Below are 21,237 nucleotides of genomic sequence, written 5' to 3'. Positions count from 1 at the left end.
AATGACGTCACCGTCATTTTTTTCAAATGGAACACCCCCAATTTGTTTCAATTTTCCGATTACTCTAGCTGAGCTGATTCCAAAAATGTATCACATGTTGATTCCAATTGGTAGAGGGTGAACAAAAATACAATAGTTTTGTGTGTGCTCATAAAGTAACGCGTAGGTGAGATAATGAAAAAAGGTCTTTACAACGCCATAATGTATTGTGCATACAATAATACAGGTATATACATATACACTCTTTAAAACATATGTTTTTAGGAAATTTATAGACATAATTTAACAATGGTCAAACCAACACAATTACAACAAACAAAAGTAACAAATATAACAGAATCGATTAAGATTATAGTAATATAAAGCATTTTATAAAATAAAAAATTCCACTCAGTCACCCAAAACCTACAGGATTGTCCAAAACTTGATGGAATTGTTTGAAATATCAATTCACAATAACTTTTCTAGTAAATCTCTGGAATAATGATTATGAACACACTCTGTTATGACATGGTCATAAATTTATAGATGTAGGTACCATTTTATTTGGAAAAAATATAAAATTTGAGCTACGAATATTGACCTTTTTCCATTTAGATTTAATGAATCTTATGAGCAGAATATTTCAGATGTCAGATTCAAGAATTTTAAACAGCAAACATTTATCCTCGAAAAGAATATACATGCCACAAACATACAATGAACATTTTTGAAATAGTAATATCAGGTACAGTTGGGGAACGGCATATTTTCTCAATAGGTACTACTGAGTATTTGAGAGAGCTATGATGTAACATTTAATGTTGGGGTAAAAAATTCAGAAATTCACAAAAGAGTATCACATACATTTAACCCTCATAATATGCTTCATGAGTTCATTAGGCATAAGAGCTTTCATTAGAAAAACAGCATATTTCTCTGAACCAAAGTGTTTGGATTCAGATTAAGAAAATCGATAAATTATTTTCGAAAGAAACAACTCAAGTTTGGGACAGATATATAAGAATTTCAAGCATATTGTAGGAATTGACAGTCTTTGAGAGCAATGCCCTAAAGTAGCAACATATGATAGGTAAGTATATACAAATTTACAAGCGATGTATTACAATCTTTTCAATAGGTTTTCGATGATAGTATATCAGTTAAGTTGGCACAAAATAGGTTGTTTTATTCGATTATGGGAGTATACACATTGAAATGATTGAGTGGAAAATCTATGTTATTCGTCTAATGTTTCTTTTGGCAAAATGATTTTACATCACTAAATGTTTTATTCTCAGAATTGACTTGAGTTATGATTATGGGAAAATTTGTATACTTCCATAATATTGTGCGTATTTCCTCATGTTAGTTACTTAGCAACTGAAGATTAATATTGAGCAACATAACAGATTTAAAGCTTCAATTATTACGTTTCGAAGTACATTCTACATTTAACAACGTAGTTTTCCATTAAATAATGGCATTTGAGAATAGTCGAACAACTTTTATTTTTTTTCTGGAAATAGATGATAAATATAAAGGATTGAATGGCAGATATTTTGAAGAAATTCAAAAAATTTTTCACATGATTTGATAACAAGATTAAAAACAGACTGATTCTTGTTTTTTTTTGAGGGATTCACTTCAATTGGAGACAGTTTTTCCGTAGTAATCGAAACATAATTTCGAAATACATTTATTTCAACGTTATTATACTGAAATAATTGTACGAAATCGAAAAATAACGTATATTATAATTTATTACCCTGTAATTTCCAAAGAAGTGTAGAGGAACCAACGTGAAGAAATATTTTATCAATCCATACGTTATGTATTTTAATACATTAAGGTATGTACCTATATTTTTCCTCTACCGACGGATTAACTAGATTGAATGAGTAATGAAGATGAGAAAATACTGACATATGATTTTCTCAGTTAGGCCTACGTATTTAGCTCGTTTTTATTATCAATTAATTATGATTGTCTTATTTTTGAGTCTAGGTGGAAACAAAAATTGTACTATATTCAACTTAAGAGGTTCAAATTACATCAACATTGAATTCTAAATTGAATTACTATACGGATGATGATCTAACAGTACCAACCGATCTATTGAGGAAATGCAGCCCTAAAACGAATGATTTGAAAGTTGATTATAATATTGACGTACATGGAATAAAATTGAAATTTATATGTATAATTTGAAATTTTGATTAGGAGAACATGGATAGTGAATTCTGTCAAAATATTTGCCAATCGAAAAGATAACATTGATAACATTCAATTGTAAGTGCTTAGCACTTGATATTTGGGACTGACACAACTAGCCCATTATTATTTGAAAAGGTGAATCGCAGAAACCAGTATGGAGTCTAGCTCTCTCTTAATCCTATTTTTTTTTATTATGAAACATACAACATGTCAAAACATTCAACAGTGAATTCGATATATACTAAGTGTTCATGAATGATAAAAGCGACCTAACCTAGTTTATGTGTCTCTAGACACATAAAGAACATCAACACATTACAATAAAATTATAGTGGATTGTCATTTTTTCTAATGGAAATGCTAGGGTACAGCAACAATTTGATAAAACACGCCTGATTCAAGTAAAGTGGAAAAAAATATTCTTCAGAAAGAAAAGAGGGGTTTTTATGAAAACAGATTCATATCCTCATTGTCCAAAAATGTATATCAGCTTCAGGCAATAATGGGATGAAAAATTTCATTCAAAATTAACGTATGATGAAAGTTATTCTCATCAAATAATTTGTATATTTATATTAAAATGAAAAAATAAAACATTATCATCTGAACCTCCGGGGAAGAAATTTTAATTAATAAAATATTTTTAACATTCATGGTACTTATTCGTACATTCAAATTTATAATAATGAAGATGAAGCTCTTTTTACTCGGTTTGTACGATCACCACTATATCTTCTAATTTTATACATACAACAACATGTACAAATATTTCATTAATAAGTAATAATATAGATAGATTTATAGTAATAGATTTTTAAAAAGATCACAACACAGAGTCAAATCTTATTTGAATATATCTCGAAGTATAGAGATAAGGAGTAGAACAATAGTGAACTCAACACCTCAGTTTTTATGGCACATTAGTTCTTCATCCTATACACATATCTATTTGGTCTATCCTAATTCGTTCTAAACTAATTGTAAGTTATATAATCACACTTTAAACACTTATAACCACATTTGAACTCGTCTCGAAATGAACATATTTTCCCGAATAAACATATACGGAATGGAAACAACTACATTATTTTAGTCACTCAAACATCCGAACATCTAGCAAGAGGATATCAATTATTCAAATAATGTTTGGAAAATTTATTTTCAATTGTATGTTCTGAAGATGGTCAAAAAAAATTTTCGAAAATTTAGAATTGTGGAAAGAATCATAGCTGTCTTACTAGGGAATAGGGTTGTTAGTAACAACCAGTGATCGGTGTAACTTGTCCAATAGTCTATGAGTATTGAGTATGCTTTATTTTTTGTTACATGTTCTCTCTGCGGCTGATTTCACCATATAGCATTGACTCTACTCTTTCGTCTGAATCTCATAATTCTATCAATGAATTTTTCTGGCAAATGATCAGGATATTGGTAGGCCCTTCCATTATTAATATTTTCTAATAGGAACTTTATGGATAGTAAATAAATTTGTTGATTAGATGGATGTTTGTATTTTATACGAGTTCGTTTGAAAAATGGACGATTAGGGATGTTATGTGTGAAACATGTTTCATACTTCCCTAGAATTGTATAAGTACTTATGTTTCATTTTGAAAAATTAATTGAGATATTTGTGTACCCATTTGAGTTAATGCTCGGATTTTTTGTACATTAATGTGTGAGATGTTTCCATTAGGTCAAATGTGGTAAACGATTAAGTTATAACAATAATTACCAAGTTGATACTTTTATTTAAGTATCCAAGCAATTATGATTTCAGTTAATTATATTCAACTACCTCATCTATATAATAATCACAAGTAAGATAAAAGGAAAGTTGCAAAGTTGAGCAATTCACGACATCCTAGAAATGGAAACGAATTACTGAGGTGTTGGTCCACCAATGAAAAATACGTATTAATTTTCTATAGTAATTATGGCCATTATGATATTTGATTATTTTGAGTTCAGATCTATTGCTCACTTTATTAAGAAAATACGTACCTTTGATGATACAGTGTTTTAATGAGCACTAAATTCGATTATTAATCGAATCAAAAGTTTCCTAAGAGTTTTCATTTCACCATAAAATTCAACGAGAGCACATACACCGTAAGATATAAATATGGTATAAGGATTATAAATATATAAAATCAAACAAGTTTAAGATAACAGAAAATGATTGATAGAAAGAAGAAAGGCCAAGGCTATGTACCTATACTGACATTCTACAGGGTGTCTCATTTAAAAGTATCCACCCTCAATAACTCAACAACGAACCAGAATTTGTGAAAACACCCAGACAGGTCGATTTTTGATGATAGGGGGACATGATCTGGGATACAAAGCTTGTTTCTACTAGAAACCCCCTGGGGAGGGTTGCAACCCCATCCAGAATTTGAATAGGGAAAGTGGGTAGTTTTGTAGCACAAATGTATGCATGGCTCAAAATTTGAATGGACTTGCAGTTTGTGTTCTATAGAGTGAATATTCACAAAGTTACAGGATGTTGTTTTTTGTTTGCAACTGATCCTGTTACCTCAAATTTATGGGCTAACTGAATGATAAATGAATGATTAACATTTTAATCAGAATGTTGTTCATTAAAAATCCTCGCAGTAGTCCTAGCACAGTCATTGTTCTGAAAATAAATTTTCATCATTTCCTTTCTCTCCTCCAACGTGTAAACCATTTTGTAATTTTTATTAAGAACTGATAAAACGCACCTCTAATAATTCTACAATACGGAATACTGAAACGAAATTTTCTGAAAGCAATAATTTCTTTGCTTATTGCCTACACCTGGCAGTGCAGATTATAATAAACATGAAGAGAAAAAAGGCATTTAACATTTTTTAATCACCTTTTTGTTTGTTTTTGCTTCGTCTTCGACAAAAGATAATCACGGTTTTATCGCTGCATGCGATTGCATAATATTTAATGGTGAGAAATTTGAGAATTTGTGATGAATTTTTACTGATACTGTTCGTTAAAAATTTTTCTTCCAATAGAAATTATACGATCAATTAGAACATCTCTGTTTCATTTAGTTTTATCGGTACTCTAATTCCATAAAAAACACCCTGTAACTTTGTGAATATTCACTTTATAGAACACAAACTGCAGATTCATAGAAATTTGAATCCATGCATACATTTGTGCTACAGTAAGTGGTTACCCACTTTCCCTATTCAAATTGCTGACGGGGTTTGAACCCTCTCCAGGGGGTAGCTAGTAGAAACAAGCTTTGTATCAAAGATCATGTCCCCCTGTCATCAAAAATCGACCTGTCTGAGTGTTTCCACAAATTCTGATTCGTTGTTGAGTTATTGAGGGCGGACACTTTTTAATGAGACACCCTGTATATGAGATAAAGAGGGGAATTCTTGGAACGAAAATGGACTTAAGTTTTCATTTTAGTCGTCATTCGATTTTCGTTTCTTCTTTGAATTTCGTTTTTTAATTTCATAAATATTTAGGAATAGATAAGATCAAGAATGTAGAAAATTTATAATGTAGATTTCAAAATTGACAATTTTGGGGGAAAGATAATAATATGGTTTAATGAGAAACTCTCAAGAAACATTGGTATGTATGTATTAGATTAGGCCGCTGGACGACCGATTATGTCTCACTCGACTTTCAAAAGGCACTAACGTTACGCATTGAAGGCGTAAACGTAACACAACCCCTATTTTTAATATTAAATATATAATCTCTGTTAATATGTGAATTTGAAATTTGTACAACTATTATAACTAGAAATTTTCACCTACATTCTCTAAATTTTGCATATTTTATATGCTCCTGAAAAAGTTTGATTTGATCTGACTCAAGCTTTTCGAAATTTTGATTGCCGATTGATAAAATATTTTTTATCTGAACTCATATATTCCCCAACTGACAATTCTACAAGGTACCATCAGCAGTAAAGATGGTTTGGTTCGAAACTCACTTCATTATCATAGATGAATGCTATAAAAATACTTGTTAACTATACACACTGGCAAAATTATGGTAACGGACAAAATGTAATCGAAGTTTGTAGTTCATTTTCTCTTCAACCTTTTGGCCTATAATACCATAATTTTTTTTGAATTGCAGCTTGGTTTCTCGGGAACATATGATGCTCTCAATTACTCTGTTTCTTGTTTTATACAGGGAGGAGAACAAAACTATAAAAAGTAAGTTTTCATTCAGAACACCCTGTGGTATTGCCTCGTCTTTTTTGAACATTTCATTTTTTTTAGGAAATGGTTTCAGTACACTGAAAAATGTTGTCCTTTGTATTGAAGAATGGCAATCATCAACTTAAATTCATTGATACAATGAACTTTTTCAACAATCAACAATATCATGAAATTTCGATCTTCAAAGTTTATCCTAATTCATTATTGATATTATGGATCCCTGTTCATCAATATCACAATTTTGAAATTGATGTTGAATGTTCGTTGTTTCTATGAAGTATTCATTGGATAGAGGAACTTTGTTCATTACATGTACAATTTCAATTAAATACATTATTGATACGAAGTACAACTGATTAAATGATGAACCGAACATTGTAGTAATAAACATTTCATTAAATCAATAAAAATTCTTCCTTGTTCAATGAAAACTATTCATCAATATGATGAACGACTTCATTGTTTATTGATAACTGAATTCATCAATACAATTACGTTTTACATGTACACTTTTTGTTCAGTGTATCAATTTAATTTAACTTCAAGAGTTTTGTGATTCAAAATATTAATTTCTCGTCTTTCAAGAGTACCATACGAAGTGCAGTAATTTCTCTCGAATTTAAGATATCGCAATAAATAAACAAAGAAAATGTTCAGAAAAGACAACAACTCAGTGTTCGCAAACATTCTCATCTGCCAACGAATGATTCCACATCAGGATGTTCTCAATAAAACCTTCAGTTTTATTTAAATTTTTCACCTCTGTTTATAAAAAAAAGGATGTAAATGAAGACAGCATGTGAACAGTTATGTTCCCATGGAGGCAAGTTATAATTGAAAAAAATAATTGCTAAAAGAGTTCAAGACAAAATGAACTACAAACTACGTTGAGATTTTATCCGTTCCCTCAAATATAATGAATTTGGAAATATCTAAACCAAAGAAAATTACAAAATGAACATTTCTCAACGCTAAATGCGATTGTAACAGATGGGCGAGGAGAATATATGAGTTCAGCTAAATTTTCAAGAATCAAGAATGAGATGAGAATAAATTCGTGGAATGATTTCAAGACGTCAAGTCTTTCTTTTTTGTTAAAAAAATTGTGTTATCATGGATACTAGGTGATGTAGTGGTTTGGCACGGATATATTATCAAGGTTTGTTGCACAATGTGATGAGGGTGACTCTTTTTCTTTCTTCTTCGTTGGCTCAGCATCCATTGGCCTATGGGATTTCATGTGGGCGCTGCGGCTTTTTATCTTCGAGAATATCCTAAAAAACAGAAGAAAGTCCACTAGTACACATGAGAAAATTCATAGGTAAGTGAAAGTGTTTAATCTTGAAGGGTAGTAGTAACTAAAATACTGAAGAATGATAAAACAGAAGCTACCAAGTTTGATCTATGTAAAAGTTACTTTGAAATGTTTTGCTATATCAATCTGTGTAGTAATATCTACATTTATTTCATTTCTATGATATTCTTTACTGAACCAAAAATCCTGATAAAGATTTAGTTATGGCATGAAAGAATTATTAAACTAACTACTAAATATTTGCATATTATTAATGATATGTAAATTTATTTATACATATGGTGTCCCAAAAAAAACCAAATTTTTCATTCAACTGATATCGATCGTCTTCTCTAAGAGTGTCACTGTTATCTACGACTATAATATTTTTTCATAATGAGAAGTACATAATATTTAAAATTGAAAAAATTATAGTTTCACAAAAAAAATAGGCATCCTTTCTAAACGAGATATTCGATTTTGGCTGTACGATTAGGATTGTTCAACAGAATTATCTTCACTGAGAGAAAACTAACCAAAATATTTAATATGCTCAGTTATCTGATGTTATATGCATAAGAAATTGTTTCCTCCACTCAATATTTTTACCTTATGGTCATTTTACATTAGCAATGAAACAATAATATTTTTCACATGATGTTTCGCTTACTACTGCGGTAAACATCTTCAGTGGTTTCTAGATGGTAAATTGTAACTCGACGCTGGATTTCTCCGATATCGGACAAATCCATACCGAAGTAGGGTATGCATATTTAAATGTCGCGTATACAAGTACGTAGAGTTTATTTCATACTTCAGAACTTGGCGCACCTGTTAGATGGTTCCTAGGCATCAATTGAAATTCTGTATGTTACACTTAAAAAATACAAGTTTGGAAAATACATTTGGAAATTAAGATTTTGAAAGTTGAAAGTCAAGAGAGTACTCATTGTCCAGTTGAATAGTGCAACAATCAACATCTGCGCGATACGATGTCAAATATCGAATGTTCTCTTTCAATGGCGAAGTGGGGATGGTGCGACTTGAATCGATTAGTCACTGAAAATAAATACAGTTTTATTCGATTTTATGCGAGGAGTTTATTTGCAACAATGAATGACACAAATATATTGCACTGTTAATATAAGTAATTACTTAGGTTTTTTGGCCATAACTAGAAGTCTTGTGAGCATCCCCACCTCGCCATTGAAAGAGAAGACTCGTTTATTCGATAGCATATCATACAAATGTTTCGATTGTTGTTCTGTTCCAATACCATGTGTATTCACAGAAATAATAAGTTCAATATCCTATCTTCCCCAATGCAATTTCCAACCAAAATCTGTCGATGACTACAAATTCCCCATATTTTCTATTACACCTTGTATATCAAAGGATGAAATTGCTGTAATGCTCATTAAGACCACAATGATTGATAATATTTTATTTATTTATTTTTATTCATTTCTTTCATCATATAACATATTTTAGGCGATTCTGATCATCACTACAATCCCTATGATATTTTGATTTGAACCCTATATATGAACTTATGCAATTGATAAAGAAATCTCGCATAGTATATGCTCAATTATGATATTAATAGTATATATTCTTGAGATGCTTAAGATCCCTCCTATAGGTAAGCCTAGTGCTTTCAGATAATAATTAATTTGAACCTGTATCGCTGTAGCGAGACAGGAAATGATAATAATAGTATCGATCAATTATAAATCTTGACAGATGCGAATCTTTTCATTATGTTTGCAAACAATGTAGCAAAACTTTTGAGCGAGAATATTGGTTCAAAATTAATAAACTTCTAATATTTTATCAGCGTTTCTATTTTGAAAATCTCATTCAATAATCCAGAGTTGGACAGAAGTTGATCTTGCTCACGTGCATGAGAAATTTTTTTTATTTATTTGTGTTTGACTTGTTAGTTTGTCTTGATGGGTCAAAAGGAAGAATGGATACCTATATCTATATTATATTATTGATTAAAAGGAGTAGAACATTCAGGGGTGCACTCAGCATTCTCGACTAACACACAGTTGCTCGAGATATAGCAGAAGGTTTTGCATTATAGGAAAGGAAATAAGAAAATGGACCATGCTGAAAAATTGAAAAGAACTACACCGAAACGAAGGCAAATTTTCTGACGAGTAAAATAGTTTCGAAAGTTCTTCGAAAAGTGAAATTTAAAAATCAGATCGAACAAAATTACTTGAATATATATAAAACGAATGACATACCATATCATTCAATATTGTGGTGATATATTTTGCTTGATAAGTCAGAATAACTAACTTTTTCCGAACATACCGCTCTACCATTTCATCAGTTAGTATTTTGATGATTTTGCTCTCCTGATACTGTCAAAACTACATTAAAAGAAATATTGCATTTAGATGTGAAATATCAATTTCTAGTCATGTTGAGGGCGTTACCATAACTCGAGAAAATTGAAGAAGAGTAACGAGAAAAAATTACCCCGAATTCGTGACCAAGGAACCGGAATGAAAAAAATATTCGATATTTCAGTGATAATAGAATCGTCCGAGTTAAAAATTGAAATATACAAGAATGGTTTGAAACTGTTACTAATCGCGTTACTAAAACCATAGGAAATTCAAGCAAAAGCATCGAAAACAAATTACAATATTTCCGTTAAAACAGATCTGAATGATACTTTTTGAAAATTGCTCACTTTCTGATCACCTGTAGAAATTTGCAGAATATTTGAAAACTTTCAGTGAATTCAATAAAAGAAAATCATACGATTATATTATAGACCATTATATCTCTGTCGAAAAAGTGGCGTACGTCGAAAAGTACCTCAGATTAGTGGGGTTCTTCGAAATCAGAATTTCATGTAGATTATGAATACTAATGATATAAAATTTATCATTCTCATTTGGTATCATGTTTCACCACGTTCGGATCTGATTGTAGAGTCAGAAATAATTTAAGCTTATTCGCTGTGTATTGATTTCTAAGACTTTTCGACCGATATATTGACTCACCATTTATATTGATAGAAATAGAAGTATCAGAAGAGAGTAGATGTAATTTGCCTTCGTTTCTGGTAAAATGAAAAATTTAGCATCGTGGAAAGGTGTCTCAAGACCTAACTAATAGATGCTTCGATCCGCTCATTGGATTTTCAGTAGAATTTTACGATAGTTATAGCACGTAAGCAGAGAACCAACATCGATCCTTTACCTTATTTATCGTTTATGCTGAATTTGGCAATGGACTACACTTACTTCCCACAAATCTTACAAGGATAATCTTCTGTTGAGTCCGGATGACATAGGGAGGTCGATGATATCGACCTTTTCTCATGGGACAGAAATGATGGGGTAGGAGAGTTTCTTGTTGTGCCTCCATGAATTCTTATGTGACCATTCAAAGCTGCTCGAGAATTGAAACTCTGAAAAGATAGTGGTATAGTATTTTCCCAAATATGTTTTTAATGAAATAATACAGATAAAATAAAACGAAGTAATTGCCACTGATCTGTGAGAGTTATGTGGTCACAATGTTAACCAAACAATGGACTAGTTTAGTGATGTTGATAATACTATATTTGACACGATAGAATTAAAATATTGAGCAAAACTGATAAATCAGTGAAAAAATTTTGAAAATCCATCAATAAATGACTGAGAAATAGATTATTTAAATTTACGTATTTTAGCGCGGAACGTCTTTGGTCTGTGACGTCACGGCTCTTGCCTGTGATCGCTACACCATAAATTACGTTTAAATACTTAGCCGCGCCAAGGCTCTCGCGCCGTTTGTAGTTGTACAGTGTAGTTTGAACTCGAGTTTTGTTTTTATGTCACCCTAATGGAAGAAGGCTTCGTGAAAGGACAAAGTGACAATTTGTAAATATCTACTTTTGAGTTTGCTTCATCATGTTTAAACTTATAACGATGATTTATTCAAAAAACATTTCATAAACAGTTTGTAGTTGAGTACTGGTTGTTGAAGTCTATCAATGGCAAAACATATTTATGTGAGGAGTAAAAAGTGAAAAGAGAAAAAAGTAAGTTATATGTATGTATATAGTAAGTTATTTCAGCCATCGTGTAACAAACAAAACACGACACGAACGGCATAAGTGATTGTACAACAATGAATTCGTAAGCACTCTGCGAATACCAGTCGTCTAGTGTGTGACGTCACGACACTTACACGTACTATGAAATTATTCTTCCAAGCGCAACTTCAAAATCCCATAACTTTTTCATTTCTAGAGATATTTCAATGATTCTTCCACATTTTGTTTCATTTTACTTAAATTTTTAGAATTAATCCTTAACAAAAAAATGAAAACTAGTCCATTGTTGCGAACATACAAACTACCGTATTTCATTTCATCTATAAAGAATTTTCATTGGGTAAGAATCGAAGCATGCAGTTAGAAAAAATTCCGAGGTCCAAATGTTTGTTCTTACAGTATTAAGAAATGTGTTTCTGACTCCTACTAAAGCTCAATAGCCTAAAATATGTTCGTTCAGGGAATTCTGATGTTTCAAACCAAAAATAGGCCTTTCATACAAAAATCTCTGACTGCTATCTGATAATCACATTCGTTCTCGGATCGTTTAAAAGTAGTGTCCGAAAACTCCGAGCATGCGTATAGTAGGTTTTAGTTCTTAGTAATATTTCATATTTCACACAGGTAGTTTAAAATTGATCAGAAAGTAGACTTGGTATTAGGGAGATGATTAAATGATTAAATGAAGATATTTAAGAGTTGCTAACTGAAACAAACTTCTGGGAGATTTTATGGAAGAACGAACCTCTAGATGAAGTATCGCCAATCGATCCGTATGAGAAATGATGAATATGAAGAAGTCAATTCATTCGAAGAATAAACCTATTAACTTTCAACTTACCGCAGAACAGTCAGGGAATTCACAAATAAAACTTCTACTTTCTTGATTCGTCATAGGAGATCCTGTTTCCACAATCTACAAATGAAAATAAATTTAATATATCCACAAGTTTAATTTTTATAAGTTTACCCCTAGTAATTTGGAATCAGGAAAAAGTTTGTCTTCAAAATCAAGATCCATCATTAAATTTCTAGTGTTTTGTTTTTGTTCCCTCACTTGTTTGAATTTTCTATACTCATCCACACACACCCTTTTCCAGAAATAATAGAATTGTATACATTGCTTCATAGTTTTCGTGCCAATCTGAAAAGAAATTTTTGGTTCTTAGTACTTCTGCTGCTCTTTCAATATTAGATGTTGGTCGGAGGATGGTCGAAGATCGCGTCTAACCATCCTGTTGAATGAGAAATCAATAGTTCTGTTACTAAAATGGGAATGGATCATAAAAACAAAATTTATACAGGGTGTCCCGGGAAGAATGCGACAAACGAATACCATAAATTAAGGTCATCATGGAGGACCCGTATCAAGATGTTTCAATCGCCTGAGTACCTTCGTTGGGGATATACAGGGTGATGTTCATCTTATGAGTGAAATTTTACAGTTCAATAACTATATAACTAATCGACCGAATAATTTCAAATTTTGAAGTTTTCTCACCCTTTCCTATCGCCTTCCTTCAATATTTCTGAATTTGAGTAAATCAGATCCGGACTAGGAAAATTTCAGACTTTTCCTATTTTCGTGAATATTGGATCACCCTGTACGTGAACATTATGATTTTTTCCCATTTTCGGAACCACAAAGAACCAATGCATTATAAAAACTTTAAATCTCTGCTTGGCACAGTCATACAGGGTGATCAATAAACATTCCCTTATGAGTGAAACTTTTTAGTTCAATAACTCTTCAACAAATCCACCGAATAAATTCAAATTTCGAAGTTTTGTCGCCCTTTACTGTCACCTTCCTTCAATATTTCTGAAATCGAATAAATCAGATCCGGACTAACAAAGTTTTAGACTTTTTCTATTTTCTTGAATATTGGATCACTCTGTACAACAATATCATAATTTTTTTCGTTTTCGTAACCACAACGAATTAATTCATAATCAACATTCTGAAACTCAGCTTGCCACCGTCATACAGGGTGGCCAATAAACATTCCCTCATGAAAGAAGTACAACCGATTCAACCGAATAAGATAGCGAAGTCTGTGAAACAACTATATCTTATCAACGTGCTCAAAAATGCATTAAAATGGAGGAATATCATTTTCAACAATATCTGTTGAACTGAAAATATTTTATTTTTGATTAATTGTTTTCAATATCAAATATTTTCAATTCATTTGCCGTTTTTGTTCTATTCTTTATCCAGCTTGTTGATTGAAAGTTTTCCTAAATAATTTGAGGAAAATTTAGGTGAGACATTCGTGAAGGGTGAAACAACTTCAATTTTCGAGATAATTCTACCGATAAATTCAAGATATTTTGAACTGTGAAATTTCTTTCATGAAGAAATGTTTATTGATCACCCTGAATAATGACGCCAAGCAGAGATTTGAAATTTTTATTATGAATTAATTCTTTGTGATTACGAAAACGAAAAAAAAAATCATGATATCAACATACAGGGTGATTCAATATTCAATAAATAGAAAAGGTCTTAAATTTTCCTAGTCCGGATCTGATTTACTCGATTTCAGAAATATTGAAGGAAGGCGACAGTAAAGGGCGACAAAACTTCAAAAATTGAAATTATTCGGTGGATTTCTTGAAGAGTTATTGAACTAAAAAAATTTCACTCATAAGGGAATGTTTATTGATCAACCTGTATGACCGTGCCAAGCCGAGATTTAGAATTTTCATAATGAATTGATTCTTTGTGGTTCCGAAAACGTAAAAAAATCATGATGTTCACGTACAGGGTGAAATTTTCCTTGTCCGGATCTGATTTACTCGAATTCAGAAATATTGAAGGAAGGCGATACGAGAGGTGAGAAAATTTCAAAATTTGAAATTATTCGGTCGATTAGTTGAAGAGTTATTCAACAGTTAAATTTCACTCATAAGATGAACATCACCCTGTATTGAATATTGAAACCTCTTGATACGGGTCCTCCTTGATGACTTTAATTCATGGTATTCGTTTGTCGCATTCTTCCCAGGACACCCTGTATATAAATCGACCGGTTCTCCATGTTTCACTGGTTTTAAACCTCAAAAGGAGGTCTGGGAGAGCGAGGATAAATAAACAAAATTGAATGATTTCTTCCAAATATCTCTTCTATTTGTTAAAGGGCTAAAGGTTGAGCATACTCCTGAATATATTATATCTGAAAGATTCGAGATTAGATTTGTCAATATCGCAACAAAAATAAATAGATGCTCCTTTAAATCATAGTAATATTGAAATTGAACCGAATCGTTTGAAATAGCACATTTCTCGGCAGTCCCGACATTTCTCTCAACTTCTCGTTTGATATGGAATTGAACGTCTCATCGCTCACAATGTTTTCTTCTCACTCTTGAATGATATTTTTATGTTCTGCAGTGGAATTCTGGATTATTATCGAGAAAAGTGGGGTCAATGATGATTTGATTTCAAGATTAGTACATGGTGAACAGTTTTAGATAAGTGTTTCTGAAATTTAAAGGGGATTGAGTAACTTTTCATGGACTAGTGGCGTCATTATTTTTTCGGCGGTCACCAATAATTTTACTCACTTAATCACTTTGTTGTGCTGTTCAAAATATACATAACTGTTCAATTAGTTTTATCTTTAGTGACTTGAAGCTGAGATATTTCCATTTGAAGATTTCATATTAATTTTGCAGATGAGAAATATCTACAATTGATTGAATTTATAAATGGAATGCTTAATTTAAAAAACTATGATCGATGCGGTTTTTATTTGGTACTTAGATATTTATATAAGTACCAAATAAATGGAAATGTTTGACTGGAATTTTACAGTCAACTATTTCGATTTTTTACCATAAGCCAATTGTATTTTTTGAGGACACAACGAAATAATTGAAAGTAAAAAAGTTTAAGTATTGTTGAAATTCAATGTTGCAAACAATGAAAATTATGTTGAAATTCAAGTACCTACTATCAATAAGTCATATGATCGTATATTAATTTTTTTCATTTGAATTGCATTTATATTTTGTCATGATCTTGTAGGTACAGCTAGGGATGGGCAATAAATATCGATATTTTTTCCGAAAATGTTCGATAAATATTGTCGATATTTTTAATTCCGATACTATCAAATATCGATATTTTCAACCGATACCATTAGTGAAAAATGCTGATTTAGCGTACTATAAAATAAATATCCATATATATATATATATATATATATATATATATATATATATATATATATATATATATATATATATATATATATATATATATATATATATATATATATATATATATATATATATATATATAGCAGTTTTGAAATTCTACACATCGAAAATAAAATGTTATGACTCAATCTTGCTGAAAGCTCAAGAAATAAATATACATAATAAAATTGTAACGGCCGTTGTTAAATATCTTTTTTTTCTGTACCTAAACGTCCTAAACCATTTATTGGTTATTGCTGGAATTCCCAAGATCCCTTGTACCTACCCCATATCAACCTATGCAATAAAAAGCATTTTCACTAACTATTTTGCAAACTACTAAAAATGTTATTTTCAACTGAATCTGGTCACGATAAATCAGGATTTTTGGTAAATGGAACAAGAGCAATCAATTTTGCTGACAGTTCCAGAAATAATTGGACACAAAAAAATTAGATTATTCAGCGGCCGTTTTCAAATATCTTTCTGTACATAAACGTCCTAAACCATTTATTGGTTATTGCTGGAATCAGTGTGACCAGATTTAGTAGAAATCTAATTTTCAGTATATTTTTCGCATTTTCATGGAATTTTTAGTAGGAAGAAATCATTTGGTAGGTTTTAGTAGTTTTAAAAATCCAACCAAGGCAGTTGAGAATTCGGATTTCTAGACTGTTCCAATGAATCAATTCATTGTTCATTGAGGTTTTACGTTCTGCGTGATTCTAGAAGAACAAATCTACTTAAACATAATAAAATCATAAAACTTCTTTGGTGGCTGTCGGCTGAGAATAAATAGAAAGAATGATGGAGAACTCGAAGGGTACCTCATTAAAAACAGATGGTGTTTACTTCAGTTGAAAATATACCACTATCTCACATTTGGTATTCTATTCAGTGGAAAAAAAATGTAACTGGAATTTAATTTCATTGAAAAAATTTGAGTGGCTGAATATTTCAGATTTGAATATAATCATTTCAAATAGCCAAATCGTTTTTTGATGACCTTTATTCTGTAGAGAATTTTAACTTCATTTTGAAAATCTTCCATAAAATTGGGAGCAAAGCAAACTACTAAAAATGTTGTTTTGAACTGAATCTAGTCACGATGAATTAGAATTTTGGACTAATGAAACTAGAGCATTATATGTTTCGTGTGGTACAAATCATAATGCGAAATTTTAAAAAATATCGAATTTGATACTCTAAAATAAATATCGATACCTATGTAGAATCGCAAAATTGAAATTCGGCATATCGAAAATATTCCATGAAATTAGGAGTAAACTACTAAATATGTCATTTTCAACTGAATCTGGTCACGATAAATCGGGATTTTTGACTAATGAAAGTAAAGCATTATATGTTTCCTGTGGTCCAAATCATAATGCGAAATATTGAAACATCGAATTTGACACTATTAAATAAATATCGAATATTTTCTATATGTAGCAGTTTTGAAATCCCTTATCGAAAATAAAAAGTTATAACACCATCTTGCTATTTAAAAGTTCCAGAAATAATTGCACACAATAAAATTGGAATATTATTCAAAGGCTGTTTTCAAATATCTTTTTGTACCTGAACGTCCTAAACCATTTATTGGTTATTGGAATTCCCAAGGTTCCTTGTAACAATCTGTACTATTTTCAGTTTTGAAATTCTACATATTGAAAATAGAACTTATGACTTAATCCTCCTAATTGCTTTAGAAATATATAGACACAATAAAATTTAAATATGAGAAGTGAAGAAAGGGCCGCTATATTTTTGAGTAAAGCATTCATTCCTGGAATTTCCAATATCGTTTGAAACCTACCCTATAGTTATCTATATAAGTAATATTTTCAATTTGAAAATTTCAGTAGTTACGCAAAAGGTATAGCAGAAGCTTCGTGTTTTGCTTCATTCGACTAGTTCATTGAGTATAATATTGAGTTTCGGTTAATCGAAAGTTCGTTATTTTGATTGTGTTTTTTGGTGTTTTGCTTTTTTATTAATCAAAGTATCATGTCTGCGGTGTGGAAGTTTTTCAAAAAAAATGAAGATAGCAAATCTGCTTTATGTAATTTGTGTGGAAAGTCATACAAAACTAAGGGAAATACCACAAATTTAGCTACACATCTTAGATTGAAGCATCATTTTGCATACGTGCAAATGATGAATCAGCCATCAGGTTCATCGAAAAATAAATGTAGAGATGTACCAAAAGATGCTACGGATAAGTCGGTGTCAGATTTGGACGAAAAAAGTGTTGATGTAAGCCATGAATCCATTCCAATATTGCAAAAATTGAATACTAGTTTTGAATTTTGAATATCTTATAAGTTCTTTTTTTTAATTCTCTAATTTCAAGGCTTCTTTGCCAAGTACAAATTCTTCTGATGATTCCCAATTCTGCATGCCACCTGCAAAAAAAATGAAGCAATCCACTTTGATGAGTTATTTCGAAAGGGGTTCAAGCTTTGCAGGTGAGTTAGAGTGTTTTATTTGTTAAATGAGTGTTTTCAATATCATATTATTCTGTTTTAGTATTAATTATATTATTAATGAAAATTTTTCCATTGTAGAAGGCGGACAGAAATATGAGGAAATAACTGAAGCATTAGTATATATGATATGCGAGGACAATATGCCTCTGTCATGTGTTGAAACAAAGGGCTTACAGAAGTTTATGCGCACTATCAGCCCACTTTATAAACTTCCTTCCAGAAAAAAGGTTTTTTTTTTAATATGTCAATGTATACTTTATAAATTTCAGCATTGTATAGAGAATATTCTTTATACAATAATGTAACAGTCAAATAACAGCTATTTGTTTTTAAATTACAGGTAACTCATTTGGTCGAAACACGAAAGAGATTATCATAAAAACTTTGGATAATATATAATTTTTAAGCCTCACAAGTGACATTCTGACACTTATAAATATATCCGTTCCGGATAGCAGAAGCCGAATGACGGGGGAGCACATCAAACAGAGAGTGCTTCTGATGTCAATACCAGAAGAATACTGGTTTCAGTAAAATATTGATGACTTTTTTTGTGTGTTATTCATAATAAAAATAATGTTAAAATTGCCAAATGTGTATTCCATTCTGAATTTTTCAATAAAACCCACGGCCAAGTTCACATTTGCCAAATATATCGATAATATATTTATTAATACTGAGACATTTTATGATCAGGACAAGTCATTTAATGTAAATTCAATCAGAAAAAGAATTATCATCCAAATATTCTGTGACAATATGTAATGATCTACAAAACATTAATGATTTAATTGTATTTATAAATTTCAATTTATCCAAAATTTGGTATAATGGAGATGATTCAAATTTGTACTTGTGTTTGTGAACACAAAATAACTTGGCAAATAGTGTTTCGTTTTCTTTGACATATTTTCAAGACTTGAAAATAAAGATTAAATATATTGTCAGAATTCCAATTGCAATAAGTACAGGTCTGCAGTGAAGAAAATCGAGCTAGAACATAATCGTCATCATTCTTATTATTCTCCTCTATGATAACAAAAAAACTTCATTGAATTCAACAGAATTTCCCCACACCAAAATATAACATCGATATATATCGATATTTTTACTCTTACGTATTTCGATACATTTCGATAGTATCAGAAAATATCGATACAATATATATCGATAGTTTTCTGTCCCTTGCCCATCCCTTACAGCCTGTAATTTGATTAATAAAAACCATATACCTGAACATGCATCTAATTACTGCTCGGAGTGTCAATACCAGATTGGTGTTGATAATTTTAAATCAAAAATTATGAAATTTCGAAATTCAATACTATAAGTTCTAAGTTGTAGTTTTTTTTTATTGTGAATGATGCTGTAGTTGTATATAAATGAATGTGTTAGCTGTATATTCATATGATTAAGAAGACATAAATCAGATTATTAACTAATCTATAAACTAACCACGTATGTGATCCAGGGCTAAATCGTCGAACGTTCAGGATCGTTGTATCAGGGAAAATTAAGTTTTTTTTTCGTACGGGGTGTCAAAGTTTTCAGACAAAATAAATTTCTATTGATTACCCGAAAATATTTTGGTTGATTTCGAGACAATGAGGCAATTTCACTGTGATGAGAGCAAAATTACTATTTCCAGTGGCGACCCAGAAGGTCATCTGATTGATATCACGACATACTATAATTGTACTTCACAGTTATTTTATATTATGTTCCTTAGATTGAACAATCAGAAATAATTAATTTTTGTCTGATCTTATTAACAAGATCAACCAAAATATTTTCGACCAATTCATACAAAAACTCTTTTTTTTTTTAAATTGACACCCTGTATATCGAAAACGAAGCAAGTTTGGACACATGATTATGGAAATATAAATCTTATTTCTTCTTGAAAAACCAATCACGAATGATTGATGGTTCAACCTTGGATCACCCTGTATAAGTTCAATCAGAGAAGATACTTTTTCTGAGAATATAATCAATTATTCTCGACGCTAACTTATTATTCCCTTGTTGAATATTACCGATAGATTTTTATCAGCCGTTTTTTGTAAATCATCCACTACATTCAGAAATATTTCATTGGAAATATCACCTTGGATTTCAAATTGTAAATATCTCAATTTTATCTGAATAAATACCAGAAAAGTGCTTCCAGAGTTTTCTCGTGATAGGTACAAGTTTAACATCATTATATAAATTTCAACTTCATTCATTATAAGCCCGATCTATTTTGCGAAGAACAAATTTTTCATAATTATTAATCCTTGAGAGTTGACATTGGACAAATTACCTCTTGAGCTATATTTTGGAAGTCTTTATCAAATTTGAGCAAGCCTTTGTAGAAAACTTCGATCTCAGCCCCAGACCATTTGTCACTTTCGCTGGACTGATAGCATGCCGGAGGTTGATCCGATTGTGAGCACGGTAATGGCTGCATCAACTTCAACATCGCTTCCTGAAATTAAGTGGAGGAAATAAATCAATAACTTTTCCAGTTTAGTTCTAATGACGACTATCAAATATATTGTCAAATGATTTTTTGCTAAATTATTCATGAAAAATTCATCAGTAGGTACACTTTTTATCAGATTCGTTGTGACATTCTATTCATGAACTTTGAAAGCTGAAATGAAGAAATCAATTACTGAGTTATTCAACATTTTCATATACATATCTAACAAAAAACTGAAAACGTGTAATGATGGTAGGCATATTTAGCGAGTACCTGCTGGGAAAAAACTTAGGTGTTTAGACGCTATTGCTGGGCTTTCGATC

At 30.9% G+C, this 21,237-nt stretch overlaps 1 protein-coding gene across 4 annotated transcripts in view; it reads right to left on the bottom strand.

Annotated features, from left to right (window-relative positions):
- Positions 1-320: 320 nt before the first annotated feature.
- Positions 321-21,237, bottom strand: part of LOC123685058 — a 456,594-nt gene continuing 435,677 nt past the window's right edge. For 3 of the 4 annotated variants that reach the window (XM_045624640.1, XM_045624650.1, XM_045624647.1), the window contains exons 14-18: positions 20,753-20,917; positions 12,720-12,893; positions 12,591-12,665; positions 10,950-11,116; positions 321-7,660 (exon numbers count right to left, since the gene is read on the bottom strand). In XM_045624640.1, coding sequence (XP_045480596.1) covers positions 7,507-7,660; positions 10,950-11,116; positions 12,591-12,665; positions 12,720-12,893; positions 20,753-20,917 — 735 coding nt within the window. In that variant the 3' untranslated portion in view covers positions 321-7,506. Of the gene's footprint in view, positions 7,661-10,907; positions 11,117-12,590; positions 12,666-12,719; positions 12,894-20,752; positions 20,918-21,237 lie in introns of those variants that run through there. The other variant, XM_045624656.1, reaches the window with a different exon arrangement.

The sequence above is a fragment of the Harmonia axyridis genome, chromosome 1 (genome assembly GCF_914767665.1).
Source record: "Harmonia axyridis chromosome 1, icHarAxyr1.1, whole genome shotgun sequence".
NCBI lineage: Eukaryota > Metazoa > Arthropoda > Insecta > Coleoptera > Coccinellidae > Harmonia > Harmonia axyridis.
The sequence above is the reverse complement of the archived record's forward strand: the minus strand, read 5'-3'. Positions and strand labels throughout refer to the sequence as shown.